The 15182-nt window shown below is 29.9% G+C and overlaps 2 protein-coding genes across 3 annotated transcripts; both read right to left on the reverse strand.

Annotated features, from left to right (window-relative positions):
* Nucleotides 1-521: 521 nt before the first annotated feature.
* Nucleotides 522-5106, reverse strand: LOC137837999 (protein SAR DEFICIENT 1). 2 transcript variants are annotated; one of them, XM_068647197.2, is made up of 7 exons: nucleotides 4885-5106; nucleotides 4636-4711; nucleotides 4000-4549; nucleotides 2165-2325; nucleotides 1867-2064; nucleotides 1672-1771; nucleotides 522-1081 (listed from the first exon to the last, which is right to left on the reverse strand). In XM_068647197.2, exons 1-7 carry the CDS (start codon nucleotides 4983-4985, stop codon nucleotides 834-836), a joined length of 1434 nt encoding a protein of 477 aa, XP_068503298.2. In that variant the 5' UTR covers nucleotides 4986-5106; the 3' UTR covers nucleotides 522-833. The 2 variants fall into 2 exon arrangements, with proteins under 2 accessions (XP_068503298.2, XP_090157234.1); XM_090301108.1 differs by lacking the exons at nucleotides 522-1081; nucleotides 1672-1771; nucleotides 2165-2325 and having other exon boundaries at nucleotides 1873-2064; nucleotides 4885-5058.
* A 6304-nt stretch (nucleotides 5107-11410) lies between these two features.
* On the reverse strand, nucleotides 11411-14968 carry LOC137838000 (glycosyltransferase BC10). Its single transcript, XM_068647198.2, has 2 exons — nucleotides 14174-14968; nucleotides 11411-12318 (listed from the first exon to the last, which is right to left on the reverse strand). Exons 1-2 carry the CDS (start codon nucleotides 14879-14881, stop codon nucleotides 11677-11679), a joined length of 1350 nt encoding a protein of 449 aa, XP_068503299.2. The 5' UTR covers nucleotides 14882-14968; the 3' UTR covers nucleotides 11411-11676.
* Nucleotides 14969-15182: the final 214 nt, after the last annotated feature.

Consider the following 15182-nt stretch of genomic DNA (forward strand, 5'->3'; position numbering starts at 1 on the left):
GATATAAAAAAAATTTAAAATAATAATACTATTGATTACAAAGTTTACATAGAAAAATCTTCTCCAATTAAAAGTATTGGATTATCTCCAAAGTTTTTTCATTCTTTTTCATTCTTTTTTCTTATCAGATGTCTTGATTCTCTTTATCAGATTGATGTTTTGATCTTTGGTATGTATATTTTCGATTAAAAATAAGTAATTTGTTTTAGATTGATCAGATGTTTATTTTGCTTTTTATGAAAAAATGTCGTATTTTTTAGGTGCCCAAAATGTATAAAAATTGAATATTTTTTAAATGATTCATATTTATTTATTTTTTCTTAGTGATAAAAAAAATAAAAAAAATATCACCATCATGTATAAATAGTTGTACCAAGTTCTTAACAAATACAATCAGTTTCAGCTTCCTTTCTCAATAGCTCTTATAGTTCATCAGAATTGGTTCCCAGAAAAACTTCTCTTGATCAATTTCTTTTATTATCTAACGAATCTGAAAGGCTTGAGATTGAAAAAGAAAAGAAAAAGAAGGCATCCAAACCAAAACCAAACAAGGTATATTACGTACACTATAGATGTTATTTTACAACACATCATTCTGCTTTATCTAAGCCAGATTTTGATTCCTCCACATTGCTTATGCTATTGTATATAATATATATATACATATGCAGCAGAAACTAAAATATACTTTACTACTATTTCTATTTAGACCTTTTTGTTGCATGAACACATCATTCAGGATCATTACTTACAAGCATGTATAAGTTTCGTGGATTACAGAAATATCTTATACATATTTGTAAGTAGGGTATGTGCTGCAACTTCTGATGCACCTAGTTGTGCCTTGTTGTGGCTCCATCAACATCCACAGAGCTAGAACCTGAAGCTGTCATGTCTCCATCTGTCTGTGTTGCTGAGAAACTAAAAGGAAACTCATTACCAAACGCTTCTGTGCTGTAGGGTTGATTCAGTGACCACTCGCATCCCATTTGTGTGTTGTTATTTGCAACATAGCTGCCAGATTTCTCACTGTAATAATGATTCTGATCATATGTCACTACTGATGCAGAAGGTTGATCACCTGCAGTTATTAGTTATGTTCACATAAACGTCACTTACTGATGTTCTTGCATAAGAACTGGGTTCTTACTATTAAAAAAAGCATTTATTTGTCCAAAAAATATAGAGAATAGGGTTTATTGTCTGTGGAACCTGTTTTAAGTTCTTCAATTAAAGATCTAAAAATTCATAAATAAATGTTCTACCAGGTTTTTTAAAAATAGATTTTAAACCTAATTCAATCTTACAAAATTGATTTATAAGGTGATATTTGCATCAACTTATATACTATGATAAACAGTAATGACTAATCGATGTGAAATCTTCAACAGACTAATTCACGTCAAGACTGTCAACTTTTGTATGACTATATATTATCAGTGTCCGATAGCGGGTGACCTAATACGTCTAACAAACTTTCGCTAAGATAGACTCAAAATAACTCTAATATCATATTAAGAAATTAATTTTAAGTTTAACTTACCTTTATAAATTTAATTCAATCTTATAAAATCGACTAATTTAACCTTATAAAATCGACTTATAAAGTAGTTACTTATACCTAACATTTCTCTAATTATATATAATTCAGCATAGGTTAAAGGAAGATACCTTGGGCTAACACAGAAATGTGATCGTTCAGAACCCCATCTATCTCCTCCAAGTTAGGCCATTTTGCATATGCTTCTCTCACCAATTTGTCTATAAAAGGCTGCATGTGTAAAAAATTCTAACATAAGGGTGTAATCCAGATATAAATCAAGGGGACAAATTGAGTCCATGATAGCAGATGATTCATCATGGTACCTTGTTCAAATGGGGAATCTGATCTCTGTTTGAAAATGTCTGTCCATTGACCTCTGCTCTAATTAATTTGCAAATTGGATCCAGAAAAATAGTGAAGTGTGGTCCATGATAAATGTACAACTTGCTCCCCATCTCACAACTCATTGCATGTTTGATTGCCACTTCCCACATTTTGTCTGACATCGACACGCCCAAAATCTGGTTGCAGAAACATTTAATTAACAAAATATCATTAATTTCATATAGTTACTTCAATAATGAAAAATGTCCTTGACTATTATGATGCAAAGATAGATACATTTCTTAGCTTAAGAACATCAACAACTGCTAGTTTAAGAAATTCTTGGACTGTTTTTATGCCCTCAGAAGACAACTTTCTGTGGAAAGGTCCATCTTTACCGATCTTTTCCAGGCGCCACACTTCGTCATGAAGCAATGGAGGGTAGTGTTTTTTGTACACTTCAAAAGTATAAAAACGAAGTTAATCACAATTAAGAGGGAAATTTTTGTACTATATAAAATATGATTTTTTTATAATAAATAAATAAATATGGATCACGACAAGAATGAATGAACTCTTATACAATTCATTAAATATAGTCAACCAATAAAATCCTGACTAAACTACTCTAATACCAACCAAATTAAGAATCCAAATTAAGAATCCTTAAACCAGAAAACCAGAAGCTAGAATCAAATCAAATCTAAATTAAATTTAGATAACTATAGTTCAAAACATCAATCTAAATAATAAAAAAAAAACAGAAATGATAAATTTTTTTCGAAGTTTCTAAGAATGGAAATTAGGTTAAGTTAGACTAATACAAATAATACAAGAAAAAACCCCACTTAAGAAATTAACCATCAGGCTTTTGTGCTTGATTGGTTTCTCTTAAAGTTGAAACCATTGACTTGAGATTCATTTATGACCACGATTTGAAAATTAGAAAGTAGAACCAAAAGATATTATACGTAACAATTATTTTGAAATCAATAACGTGCTCTTGATTTCACACCAATGGTGGGACCCTTTGAGAATCTGACAACTATTAGATGTTGGATGCTGCAGAAGGTTTTTGGCTTTCTATTTGACTAACTGTCACTCTTCGGTTGTCACAAAAGAACATCCAGACAAAACAGAAGAAACATAAGTACTGGATTGACCATAACTTGATAACATGTTACTACAAATTTTATATTTCGTTTATTTATAAAAATGCAAAGAATGGTTAATATCAGTTATATGTGGTAATGGAATTTATGGTATAAAACAAATTTTCTTTGTGATAATATAAGATCTGTCAAAGTCAGCTATGTCATTTTTTTAAGGCACATGCATGGACTAGAATTTTTTGATTCTTCTGATAATCAAGGCAACAGCGATTGAATAAAGAGACTTTTCCTTTAGATATAGACTTTCCTTTGAGACTAGTAGTTATCAACAACCCATGAGTCGAAGAAAAGAAGAAGAATATTGCAGAATAATTATTATAACACCAACTAACTAGCAATAGCAGTTATTGCTAGCTAATATGAACTACTAATATATTAAAGTGAAACAAACGGTCAAAGCTTATCAAGCACCAAATAGGTTGGTTAAAATTATTGTGAGTTCGACAAGAACATTTGGTAAAATCAACTAAAGTACTTCGTCATCATGTTCACACAAACAACAATCATACAAAATAAAACGTCACCAAGTTGGTTACAATGACAAATAATGCAAAGTGGTAAATAATTAAAGACAAGGTTTTGAAAGAAATTGTTGACACTCTTTAATTTTGATGTATCTTAATCTCTCATCAATTAATTCTTCTTTTAATTGGCAAGCAAATTAATTTTCAGGGTACAAAGAGTACACACAAATGAAGTTGCAATTCATAACTATACATGAGGAGGAAATTGTGGGAAGCACCAAAGATAGGTGGTAACTTTGGGTAAAAGGAAGATGTGATTGACAAAACTTTCATCACACCTATAGAATGAGTGATAAGTAATAGTCTTGTTCTTAATTAGCACATTCTAGTAGAAAAATAACTTGGAATATGGTTGTGTAGATCATGGTTGAACTACCACTGAGTAATAAAAAACAGTATATTAACAAAACAAAAAAATATGAATAGTGTAACTTACATTCTCCACGGTGATCCTTGACAACAAATGCTTCAGTCATTCCTTCACGAATCCGAACTCCTTGAGTACTTCCTGGTGCTACTCTCACTGCAACTCTGAACTTTCTGCAGCGAATCCAGCTAGAGTTATCTGTGAATTCCATGTCCCCAGTTGGTGCAATTCCATCTCGCATGATCAAGTTCAATTCTCCTGCAAGTAAAGGTCTCTTCCCCGGTCTCTCTTTCAATATGTGTCTGTTAAATTCATCACTCGTCCAACCCTCGTTTTCAGAAGGAGTAAAATCTCCATCAAGAGCCACAATCTCTAGCTTGATGGCATGTGGGAGACTTGTGGGTACCATTTGGTTATTGTTGCTTTTTTCCATCAGAACTATGCTGATGGGGTTCTCTTCAAAGTCAAGAATCCTGCTACCTGTGAAAATTGGAAGGCAAAGCCTCTTGCTGAACCCTAGTTGCAAGCTTGATGGCTGCTCCATTGCTCGAAGTCTCAATGAAGGAGACCTATGGGAGAGTGACCACTGTCTCAAACCTCGCTCAACTTCCTCATTCACCTGATAAAATAGTGATAAAATTTAGTAAAATAAATTTTCATAATTAATTAGATAACAATTTAGAAACGAGCTTCTTAAAATCCTACCACTCTTCTAAGCACAGGTTCCAAGGCAGTGAAAAGATGCTCCAAGTTATTTACCATGACCACATCTCCAATTACACTGTCCAAAAATAGATGAATGAGAAGAGTGAAAAGTTAAGTTGAGACACAAGACATATAACATAGTGAAGTAAGCATTATAAAGGGATCAAACAAAGTAGAGAAAAGAGGAAGTAGATTGAAGCATGATGAGATAAACCCTAGCGCTATATGAAGTGTATAAAAAGTACATACGAAGCAAAAGACGGTCTAGCAGTGTTATTTCTCATCCGTTTGTCGTCTGGCTTATCATCAGGGTCTCGTTGAGAATCATTGAACAATCTTTTCGCCGCCATTTTCGGTGAAGAATCTGATGAGAGTGAAACTGTTTGGTGTGTTTGAGGTTAATTGAAGTGATGAAGCAGGAGGGGGGGGGAGCAAAAGAAAGGGGTTCGTTCGCATTTTATAGCTCTTCATACACATATTGCGTGTTGTTATTATTATAAGAATAAACACTACAGCGAAGGTTCATGGAATATTGGAGGAAATAGCGTAGCACTTAGCCCGATCATAACGTTGTGTACAATGGTGCGTACGAATGATGCAACCACTTGGGAGTCAAGATTTCAAGAATCGAAGGGCCATTAAAAGTCTACCAATCTCTTTCACTTCTCTCCAAAGCTAAATCACCATGGACCTTCTCTATTTAAGGAATACAAAGGTATTAGAAAAAAAATATTCAAGACGTGGCATTCTTCATTTGGTTAGTACACTAATTTGTATCATTAAACTACTCTTTAAACATACTGTAAACATAATTAAAATTACTTTGTATATAAACTAAAATTTTGATTTTTTAAACAAAATTATAAAAGTTAATCTATATATACTATGATTTAAATATATAAAAAGTTTTTTTTTTCTTAAAATGATTTATAAAGAGAAATTATGGGTTATGTGACAACATCAAGAAATGCTACAAGGATTTCAAGGAAAATGGTGGAAAACTTATAAATAATCATTAATTAAAATCATATGGCTATAACGTTCAAATCTAGAATTCTAAATATGTGAATTTTAAGTGTAACTAAATTTACAAAACTTTTCTCAGACTTAGAGTTATTTAACTCGGTTTTAGATTATGTTATGGATAGTTTGACAGGATTTTGAAGGCGAAAGATTTTTTAAGTTCAATAAATTTTTGTTATAATAAATTCTGACTATAATGATTTTCTTGAAATATAAATCAATTTTTTTTGTTATAATAAATTCTGATTATAAGAATTTTCTTAAAATAGAAATCAATTTTAAAGAAAAAAAATAATTAGTTGCTATAATGACTAAATTAGAAACTATTTTGGGGACTAAATAAGTTTTTGGTTTCTATATTAGTTTTTATTATTGTTAGATGGTTTCTAAACTAGTATCTAATTAGAAACTAAGATTTTTGCTACCAAATCTAAAATCTAAATAACGGGTAGTTAAAACTTTGGTTGTTAATTAGATACCAATTTAAAAACCATTTAATAATAATAGAAACTAATCTCAAAACCAACTTTTTTTTAACTTCTAAAATGATTTCCAATTTAGATACTATTACAACTAATTATTTTATGATTTCTAAACACTATGTGTGATATTCCACAAGAACTTTTAATCAGAGTTCAAATAATTACCTTTGTAGCAAAAACTACAATTAATTCATCATTTATACATTGAATTCTGTTTTTTTTTTCCTATAATTTGCTTTCTTGTTGTGTTTGGGTTCTGTTTTGATCTCAAGGGTGAGTGCTGTTACAGGACATTTTCTGGGAAGGATCGACGATGTGGATGCGTGTTGTGGGTGTACCGCGTTCTCTGAGGAAACTGATGTACGAGAACAAAGAAACTGTCTGGTAATTACTTGAACCGCAGCAAAAAGACAAAAATTATTATTCTCACACTCTGTTTTATTTGAAGACAAAATTTAACTTTCTTCTGAATGGACCAGAGTCCTGTACGGTTTCAACTTCCACACAAGTGTTTCAATGGCTAACTCCATTTAAGCTGCGTTCTTCTTTCTAGCTTTTAATCATGGCAGCCACACACATCATTGGAACATCATTTTTTTTTATGTCAAGTTTTATAATTCATACCAACTCACCATATTCAATAATTATTTCAACTTAGTTTAATTAAAAAGCTTGTTTTTTTTTTCATAAAGCAAGTATAATTATATGTAACATAGGTACAAGATACCTAACTCTTATATAGAAATGTAAAGTTCACTATTTTAATGAGCACATATTAAAATATAAATGAGAAACAAAATCCTTTTAACTTTTATTGGTAATCACACTTTAGATTTAAATTTAATAATTTGTGTACTATAAAGAAATTTAACTCATTGTTGACTAAAAATAATATTATTCTTATGTGATCAAATAGATTATATAGTTGCAAACCATCAAAAAACTTATTCAACAAAGACAAGTGAAAGATGTATAGGTATTTTTGTTGTACTTGTTATTTATTTATTTTTCATTGTGTGCAGCTTAATCTTGATGAGGGATGTTTGTTTTTGTTTATTGTTTAGGAGATTTTCATTCGTTGATGGTATAGCACTACAAGAAAATCATGAAATAAAAACTAATTTTTAGAGATCAAAATAATTAGTTGCAATAGTAACTAAATTAGAGATCATTTTAGAAACTAATAAAAATTTTGGTTTCTAAATTAGTTTCTATTATTGTTAAATAGTTTCTAAATTGGTATCTAATTAGCAACCAAAGTTTTAACTACCAATTATTTAGTTTCTAAATTTGGTAGCAAAAACTTTGGTTGTTAATTAGATACCAATTTAGAAACTATTTAACAATAATAGAAACTAATTTAGAAACCAATTTTTTTTTAGTTTCTAAAATGGTATCTAATTTAGTTACTATTGTAACTAATTATTTTGGTATCTAAAAATTGGTTTCTATTTCATGATTTTCTTGTAGTGTAGTTGGGAATTGAGTTTTGAAGGGCACGGACACCAATTGTTTTAGTGTTAATAATTAATAAATATTCTCAATTCAAATTATTTTTATAAATAAAATAATAGATTAATTTGTTTATTCTTATAAAAAAAATGCATAATTGTTAATTTGGAATTAATAAATTACCTTCCTTACTAATGGTTACAAAATTTAACTCCCCTACACAAAATGAAAGACTTGGACAACGTATATTTCAAGGTATGTTGCATTGTGAGAATATTATGTATTCCCGTGAATATTTGGTTGGTAATTTATCAACTTTAAAGAGATATTGAAGTGGAATTTTTTGGTTTTTTTTGGAAAGTATTTGTATGTTCCATACTAACACTTAGGCATAGCAATGAAAGTGATGTGTGTTTTATTATCCACATCCTCATTTCAAAAGTAAATGTTTATGTGAATGAATATGAAATTTTTTATATCAATAAATAATAAATATACTCATATCCACTCTTTACAATTTTAAATATTATCACTTGAAGTCATATTATAAGAGGAAGAGTGGTATGTGAAAAAATGGAGAATAGTCACTTAAAGTAAACTCATACTCTTTAAATAAGGTATGATACACTATAAAAAAAATTATAAAATAAAAATTAATTCTAAAGACAAAAAATATTAGTTGTTATAGTGACTAAATTAGAGACAATTTTAGAGACTAAAAAAAATTAGTTTTCATTATTGTTAAATAGTTTCTAAATTGGTGGTACCTAATTAACTATTAAGGTTTTAATTACCAATTATTTAGATTCTAAATTTGGTAGCAAAAACCTTGGTAGCTAATTAGATACCAATTTAAAAAAATCATTTAATAATAATATAAACTAATTTAGAAATCAAATTTTTTTTTAGTTTCTAAAATATATGTAATTTAATCAGTATAGTAACTAATTATTTTTTTTTTCCAAAATTGATTTCTATTTAATGATTTTTTTTTTTAATAATATTACAGATAGGAAAAAAAAGTAATTAATAAAAAAAACTCTATTAAAATAGTCCACCATATTTTTCAGTGAAAATTGTTATCTAACAAAATGGATTAAAAACATTGAATTGTAAAAGTTCATTTATTTGTTTTTGGGAATAGGAAGCTTCGTGGCTCCTTCCTTCTTCCTACGTCCATGTCTCTCATGAGCTTGGACTTCCCAATCAAATCTAGTGGAATAAGAAAGTTGCCGGCCATTAAATTTTGTCAAAACAGCATGCAAATGTGATAGAACAGACAGATTATAGGTACAAGTGTCCTTCAATTTGACTAGAAAAAAACACACACACAAAACTTAATTAATTCCATTTCTAAATTCTAGGGTAATTACTCGATGATAAACACGTTTTCTGTTAGTGTTGCCTCTACTTTTAGGTCCATAAATGCCCTAAGAGGTTTCCCAGAAAATATGAAGCAACATGGTGTGGAAGAATTTGCAGCATAATGACCATTGATGTTGATGTGTTTCAAATTGCTCTGAGGAATTTGAAGATGCTTTCAAGTACTTTCGTCGTAACGTACTTTCGTCGTAACGTTGTAGAACTTTTGTGGCTTATAAAACATTGTCAAACTATGCATTAATCTATGTCTTGTAGTCTTTGAGTTTGGACTTGTTGAATATGTTGTAATAAACCTACCTCTGTAACGCGGCATGGTTAATTTTCTTACGTGTTGTGTGAATTGCTGATTAATAATTAATGTAAGAATAATTTCATTGTAAACCTTGATTAAATTATTAAACTCTTTAGGGGTTGACCATTTGTGGAACCATGTATAATTAACTGAGGGTTTGACCATTTATTAAACTTTGATTAATTTGTCAAATCAATTATGTGTGTGAACTAGAATTGATCAAATTTGATCATTGGTATAAGTTTGATTGTAAACATGTTCAAACTCCATTTAACTTTAATTTTTTAAACTTTGCTCTCAAGTTACTTCAAAATGTGTGCAGTAGATTTTAAAACCCTTATTAAAACTTGTAGTGCGATTTCTACGTTTTTGTTGGTTTAATTTTTAACTATAGTTGTTAATACAAAGGATTTAATGTGTTTTTAGTTTGGCGAGTGAGATTTGATTTTAATCTCTCTAAAATGAAATTTTTTTTTATCAATTTTAGTCTTTATGGTATTGTGTTACACTAATTTAATTACTTATTTATGTTGAAAAAAAGAGTAAAAGATTATTTATTTTTAATGCGAAATATTAATATTGTAATATAACGTTGACATGTGACACCTGAAGTTCTTAAAATTTGTATAATTTATTATCTATCTTAAAAGAAATATTAAGAACTAAAAATAGTCATCTAACAATCTTTAGATATCAAAATCAAAGAAAAATATGATACAAAATAATTCATGCCTTTTATTACAAGGGCTAAACAACTATTTCAAAAGCAACATAAGTAAAATCAAAACTTAATGAATTTTATAAAGATTCAAAATTCAAAATATATTTAAGCCTGATATAAATCATCATAAGAATAAAATAAAATAAAATCATATTTATAAAATACAATCACCTTCTATTAATTTTTTTTTAATAATTACACTAATTTAATAATTTTAAAAGAAAATCAATAATAAGAAAAGCTAGATTAGGGTATTTAGTAAATAAACAAAGTAAAAAGTTTGAAGATTATAAAAAAGAGCTTAAAAAAAGTTAGAGTACTAATAAAACTTGAAAGTTGAATATATATAACTATAGAGATAATACTTTTATACAAGGATTTTTAATAATTGAAGGTTGTGCCTCTTTTCTTCAAAGATATTCTTTATATATATAAAGTAAACAAAAAAGAATGCTACACTCCTTAAAAAAATCCACTTAACAACCAAATACTAATAATATAATAATTATATTAAAATTTAAAATCTCATAAAAGTAAATTACATTATTGATGTAGAGTACAATGGTGGACATTGACCTACAAACTTCTAACTTATTGGAAATCTTTACTATTCGGTTGCCAAACTTTTCTTACTTGTTGAATCTTTTGTCTTTATTTGATTTATTGATAATTTTTATTAGTTTAGTTGCTTCTTTAATTAATCAAACATGTCTTTATGTGATTAGGGATGCGGATAAAAAAAATACTTCTGAATCCCTTTTCTAAAATATAATTTTAAATTTAAATGTTTGAAACATATTTTTGAATTCTGGAAATTCTTTTTCAAAATATATTTTAGGATTTAGGATTTAGTTTGTCTTTTAGAATTTTTTTTCCAAACTGTATGTTTTGTATTCCAGATTTATTTTTTAAATTTTCGAATTATATTTTTTGAATTTTAAATTTTCAAATCTACGATAGAAGGTCATTTTTGAAAATTTGAAAGATGATAGAATGCAGATTCGAATTGGTACAAAAGAAGTGTTGTTTTAATAAGTGGACTGTCCCAGATTTTGGCCCAAAACTTTACTACAAAGATCTGGTCAAATACAATTTTTTCTTCATGCACCCTCAAATTTCTAACTGTAACTCTATAATTTTTAAAATAACAATTTTACCTTTCAGATGCTAATAATGTAGGGTATTATAATTATAATTTACTACATTTTTATGTCTAAACATAAGGCACATGTATTCTTAAGAACATTTTTCATTTTCATATGGTAGTTTACTTTTCACTTAATATCTATTATATATACGATCAGAGCTTTAATATTCAATTTAATAAATTCATTTAATTTTCATATTATACATATATATATATATATGTATATTGATATCATATATCCAATTTTTAATCTTATAACACTTAAGAATTTGTAGTAGCATATAAAATTAATCAATTCAATGGTTTTATTGCAAATTAGTATACAGTAGATTAAGTTTACAAAACTTTATTGGGAAAAAAATCAGTAATATGTGAAGAAATATAAAATAACATTAATGAATAGAAGAAAAGAAAGGGTCAAATTCTTGGTACCCCTGAATTGAGTACTTGAATGTGAGTATGTGTATGTTCAACCCAAAAAATATATAAGAAAACAGAAATGAATATGAACAGACAAAAAAGAAGAATATGGAGAGAGAAATCAATTGAATTGCATGAGCTTTGGAGCAAATCTGAGCAATCTATCCAAAGCATGAGTGGTGAATTTCCTTGCAAACAAATGACAAATGTTGGTGGTGTGACCATTGTAGTCACATGATGTTCCAAACCTCAGCTTGTTCAAAAACTCATTGTTCACATCATTTCTGTAATACCTTGAAGGATGAGCACCACCCTTTGCCCAATCAACCCATGTCAAGGTCCTATTGGAGTTCCTCTTCCAAAACTTGATGCTGACAAATGTGGGCAAGTAGTGTTCATCACTGTAGCAATTGGGGTTGCAGTACTTTAAGAACACTGGGAAGTAGTGGTAGTCAGAGACTGTTTGAAGGGCAAGAAAACGGTCTATTTGGAACCATTGAGACCCTTTTCTCCATTGGGAGAGCCTAATCTGAGGCCTCATTTGGGTCCTGTACCTGCCACGCCCCACTTCCCCTGGCAGATCATAGGCCTCCACAAAGGTCTTTGTTGAGTTCATTAGATAAGTGTAGATGGTGGAGAAGTTGAACAAAGGGATGCATGACTCTGAGAGTAGTACAAAACGTTGGTTGCTGAAATCAAGGAGTGCATTGGCTAATAAGCGTCTCTCTGCTTCTATCATGCTGTTCTCACCCCACCTCACTTCCTGCATCATTTTCACAGCACAGTATCATATCAGATTATGAATTTTGGGACATGCTTTAAGTCCAATGATTGAAATTCTCAGTCCACCAAACAAAAGGGTTGCTAATGCATGTTTTGTCTTCATAAATTTGGTTTTCAAATTCAAAAAGTATATAAATTTGTCATTTCTAACTTTTTCTAACTTTTAGAATGAATTCTTAGAGATGAAGGGTTAAATCTGCATGTTTTGCAAAGCTTAAAGATCAAATTCTTCTGCATGAAAGTAGATAATAGTGTATATGGGTTTTCTAAAGTTGTTCATGTTGTGTTTACCATCTAAACATAAATGAAATAGCAGAAAGGTGCATTTATTCTGAGCTCAGATTCTTTTTCTCATGCTAGAGACTGGGTACATGAAGAAAGGAATTGTGAAAAGAAAAGTCTGATGGGGGGTTGAATAATTGGTTCTTGAAATAGAAAAGAATAGAATTTTCTTGGAAGTGCAAAAGGAGTGGAATCAAAGAAAAGTATGACCAGTTTGTATTGACTGTCCAATTCAGGAAGCAACCAAAAAACAGAAACAAAAATGAACATTCAACAGATTCAGTGGACCTTATACACTGTTCAGTTTTGTAAAATTTATTTACCTCCCATGTTATATAGTATTGATACAAAATACAGACAAAAAACATGGATAACTAGCTAACCATGAAGAAATTGGAATTGTTAAAGAGTTTGAACTTAAACATTGAAGTTCATTGGAAAAAATAATGTGCTGAAAAAAGCATAAGATGTCTCAAAAGATCTTATTTAAAGGTATTGGTAGTGATCTTTTCAGCCTTTTAGCTGAAGTTTTGTTCTTTCATCAAAACTCTTCTTACAAGCAATCTTGCAGAAAATTCATAATAATGTGTGCAACTATAGAAACTTAATCACACGTTACAAAGTGTCCACTTGTTCATGCAGACAAGTGTTTCACAAGTTAGCAGTTTCCTAAAATAATTTGTAACAGGTATTTCCCTAAAAGATCAAGTGCACTAGTAGCTAAATACAAGTAACCTTGTCAAGATAATAACACAAGTGTGTGGACAAATACTAAATTTGATATTTTAGAAAATTTTAAAATGATTAAAAAAGCTAAAATTATAAATCATTCTTAATTTTATTATGAACTCGAGTAATTGAGTAACTTAAAATTTGTAAAAGTCAGCAATGGAATCCGAAAAGGTGATATGGTGAATGAAACTGGAAAAGTTGCATCTTTTACTGCTTTTGGGAAAAATCAATTATAGGATTATGGTTCTTGCAGAAATGGTAAATATCATTTAAGAACCATTTTAGGATGAGAAAATTAATTATCTATTTAATTGTTTTGCTAATTTCAAAACTCTACTTGATCACATATAGCTGGAAAACACGGATTCTTAATGAAATAGGAATAAAAAGGGGAAATAACTAAGAAAGATAAAAGAAAAGTTCATGCCAATCTTGATACATTGTTGAATTAATCTTCCTTACTTGTTTTAAACTATAATCACCATATAATGTTAATACAACTATTAAAAAAATAATGTTAATTTCTCTTTCACTTTAACAATTCTTTGTCATTTTTGTTCAGTAGAAATGTGAAGAGACTGCAAGAAAAACAAAAACAGACAACCAGGTACTAGTTAAGAATGATACATTAACAAATCCATCAGATAACAACTTCATCCTACACAATCTCTGATTCATAGAAAAAGTGTATTTTCATCATTTCATAAAAAAAACTGAAATTTTAGATAAGAAAAATGGAGTTGTAGACTGTAGAAATTGTCAATATATCATAAAACTTTTCATCTCTTAACAGTTATAAAAGGTGGAATGCAGAAACTGACCTTGCTAGGGACATTGCGGCCATGAAAGACAGAGTTTTTAGGCACTGTTTCATTGGAAGAAGGGTAGGAATGGACATAGATGGAATACAACCCTTCATTTCCTTTGAAGAATCTCTCCCACAGAGGAGCCAACAGCACAGACCCTTTTGTCAAAAACATGAATGCAACCTTTGGGGTCTGTTTGAATGGGAGTTTGTGAATCATGGGAACCATGGAGGCTTTCCACAACAACTCTTCATCACTCATGTCATGCATGGCCATGGGGGGCTTCAAGAACTCACTCAATCCAACCCTGGTGAAATTCACCACCTTTGTGACCAAGGTGGAATTAGAAGAAGGTATGGTTTGGTTATCCTTCTGGGATGAAGATGAGGTGTTTTTCTTTCCAGAATCAATGACTAATCCTTCAAAACAGTGAGATTCATTCTTTGTTTTGATGTCTGGTATTGGCAATGAGATGTTGGAGGAGATTGGAGAGAAAGGTGGTGGTTTGAGGGTGTTGGATGGGAGGGAGAATTGCTGGATTTGAAAGTTGATGAAGGAGAAATTCTTCACAAAGAAAGTGAGTGTGATTCCAATGAGTAAACCAATGCCAAAAACTAGAACATGACCAAAGAAGTTGAGAAGGTCTAGTTGAGCAAAAAAAAGGTTCAGATATGATCCTGCACCTTTGCCATCACCTTTGCCCTGTTGCTCCTTGTTCTTCATTGTGATGAGACAAATTCAGAATAAGCTTGGAACAGTTCAGAACAACCAAGAATGTTAACTCTGAGAGTTTTTATACAGTGAGAGAGATTGAAGAAGAATCCATGAAGCTTGATTCTGGACTCAAAGAGATACTTGAATTGATCCAAAAACAATACCTATATATATTCTGTTGTTTACATGAAGTGGGGGCAGAAAAGGTGTATTCTTTTGCACAGTTTGTGAAGGGTTATGAACTGTACACAGCAATGGAACATTAAATTATATATATAAGAAAAAAGGGAAACGTTTTATTTGGCTGAAT

This window comes from Phaseolus vulgaris, chromosome 4 (assembly GCF_051622355.1).
Source record: "Phaseolus vulgaris cultivar YP4 chromosome 4, ASM5162235v1, whole genome shotgun sequence".
In the NCBI taxonomy this organism is placed as follows: domain Eukaryota; kingdom Viridiplantae; phylum Streptophyta; class Magnoliopsida; order Fabales; family Fabaceae; genus Phaseolus; species Phaseolus vulgaris.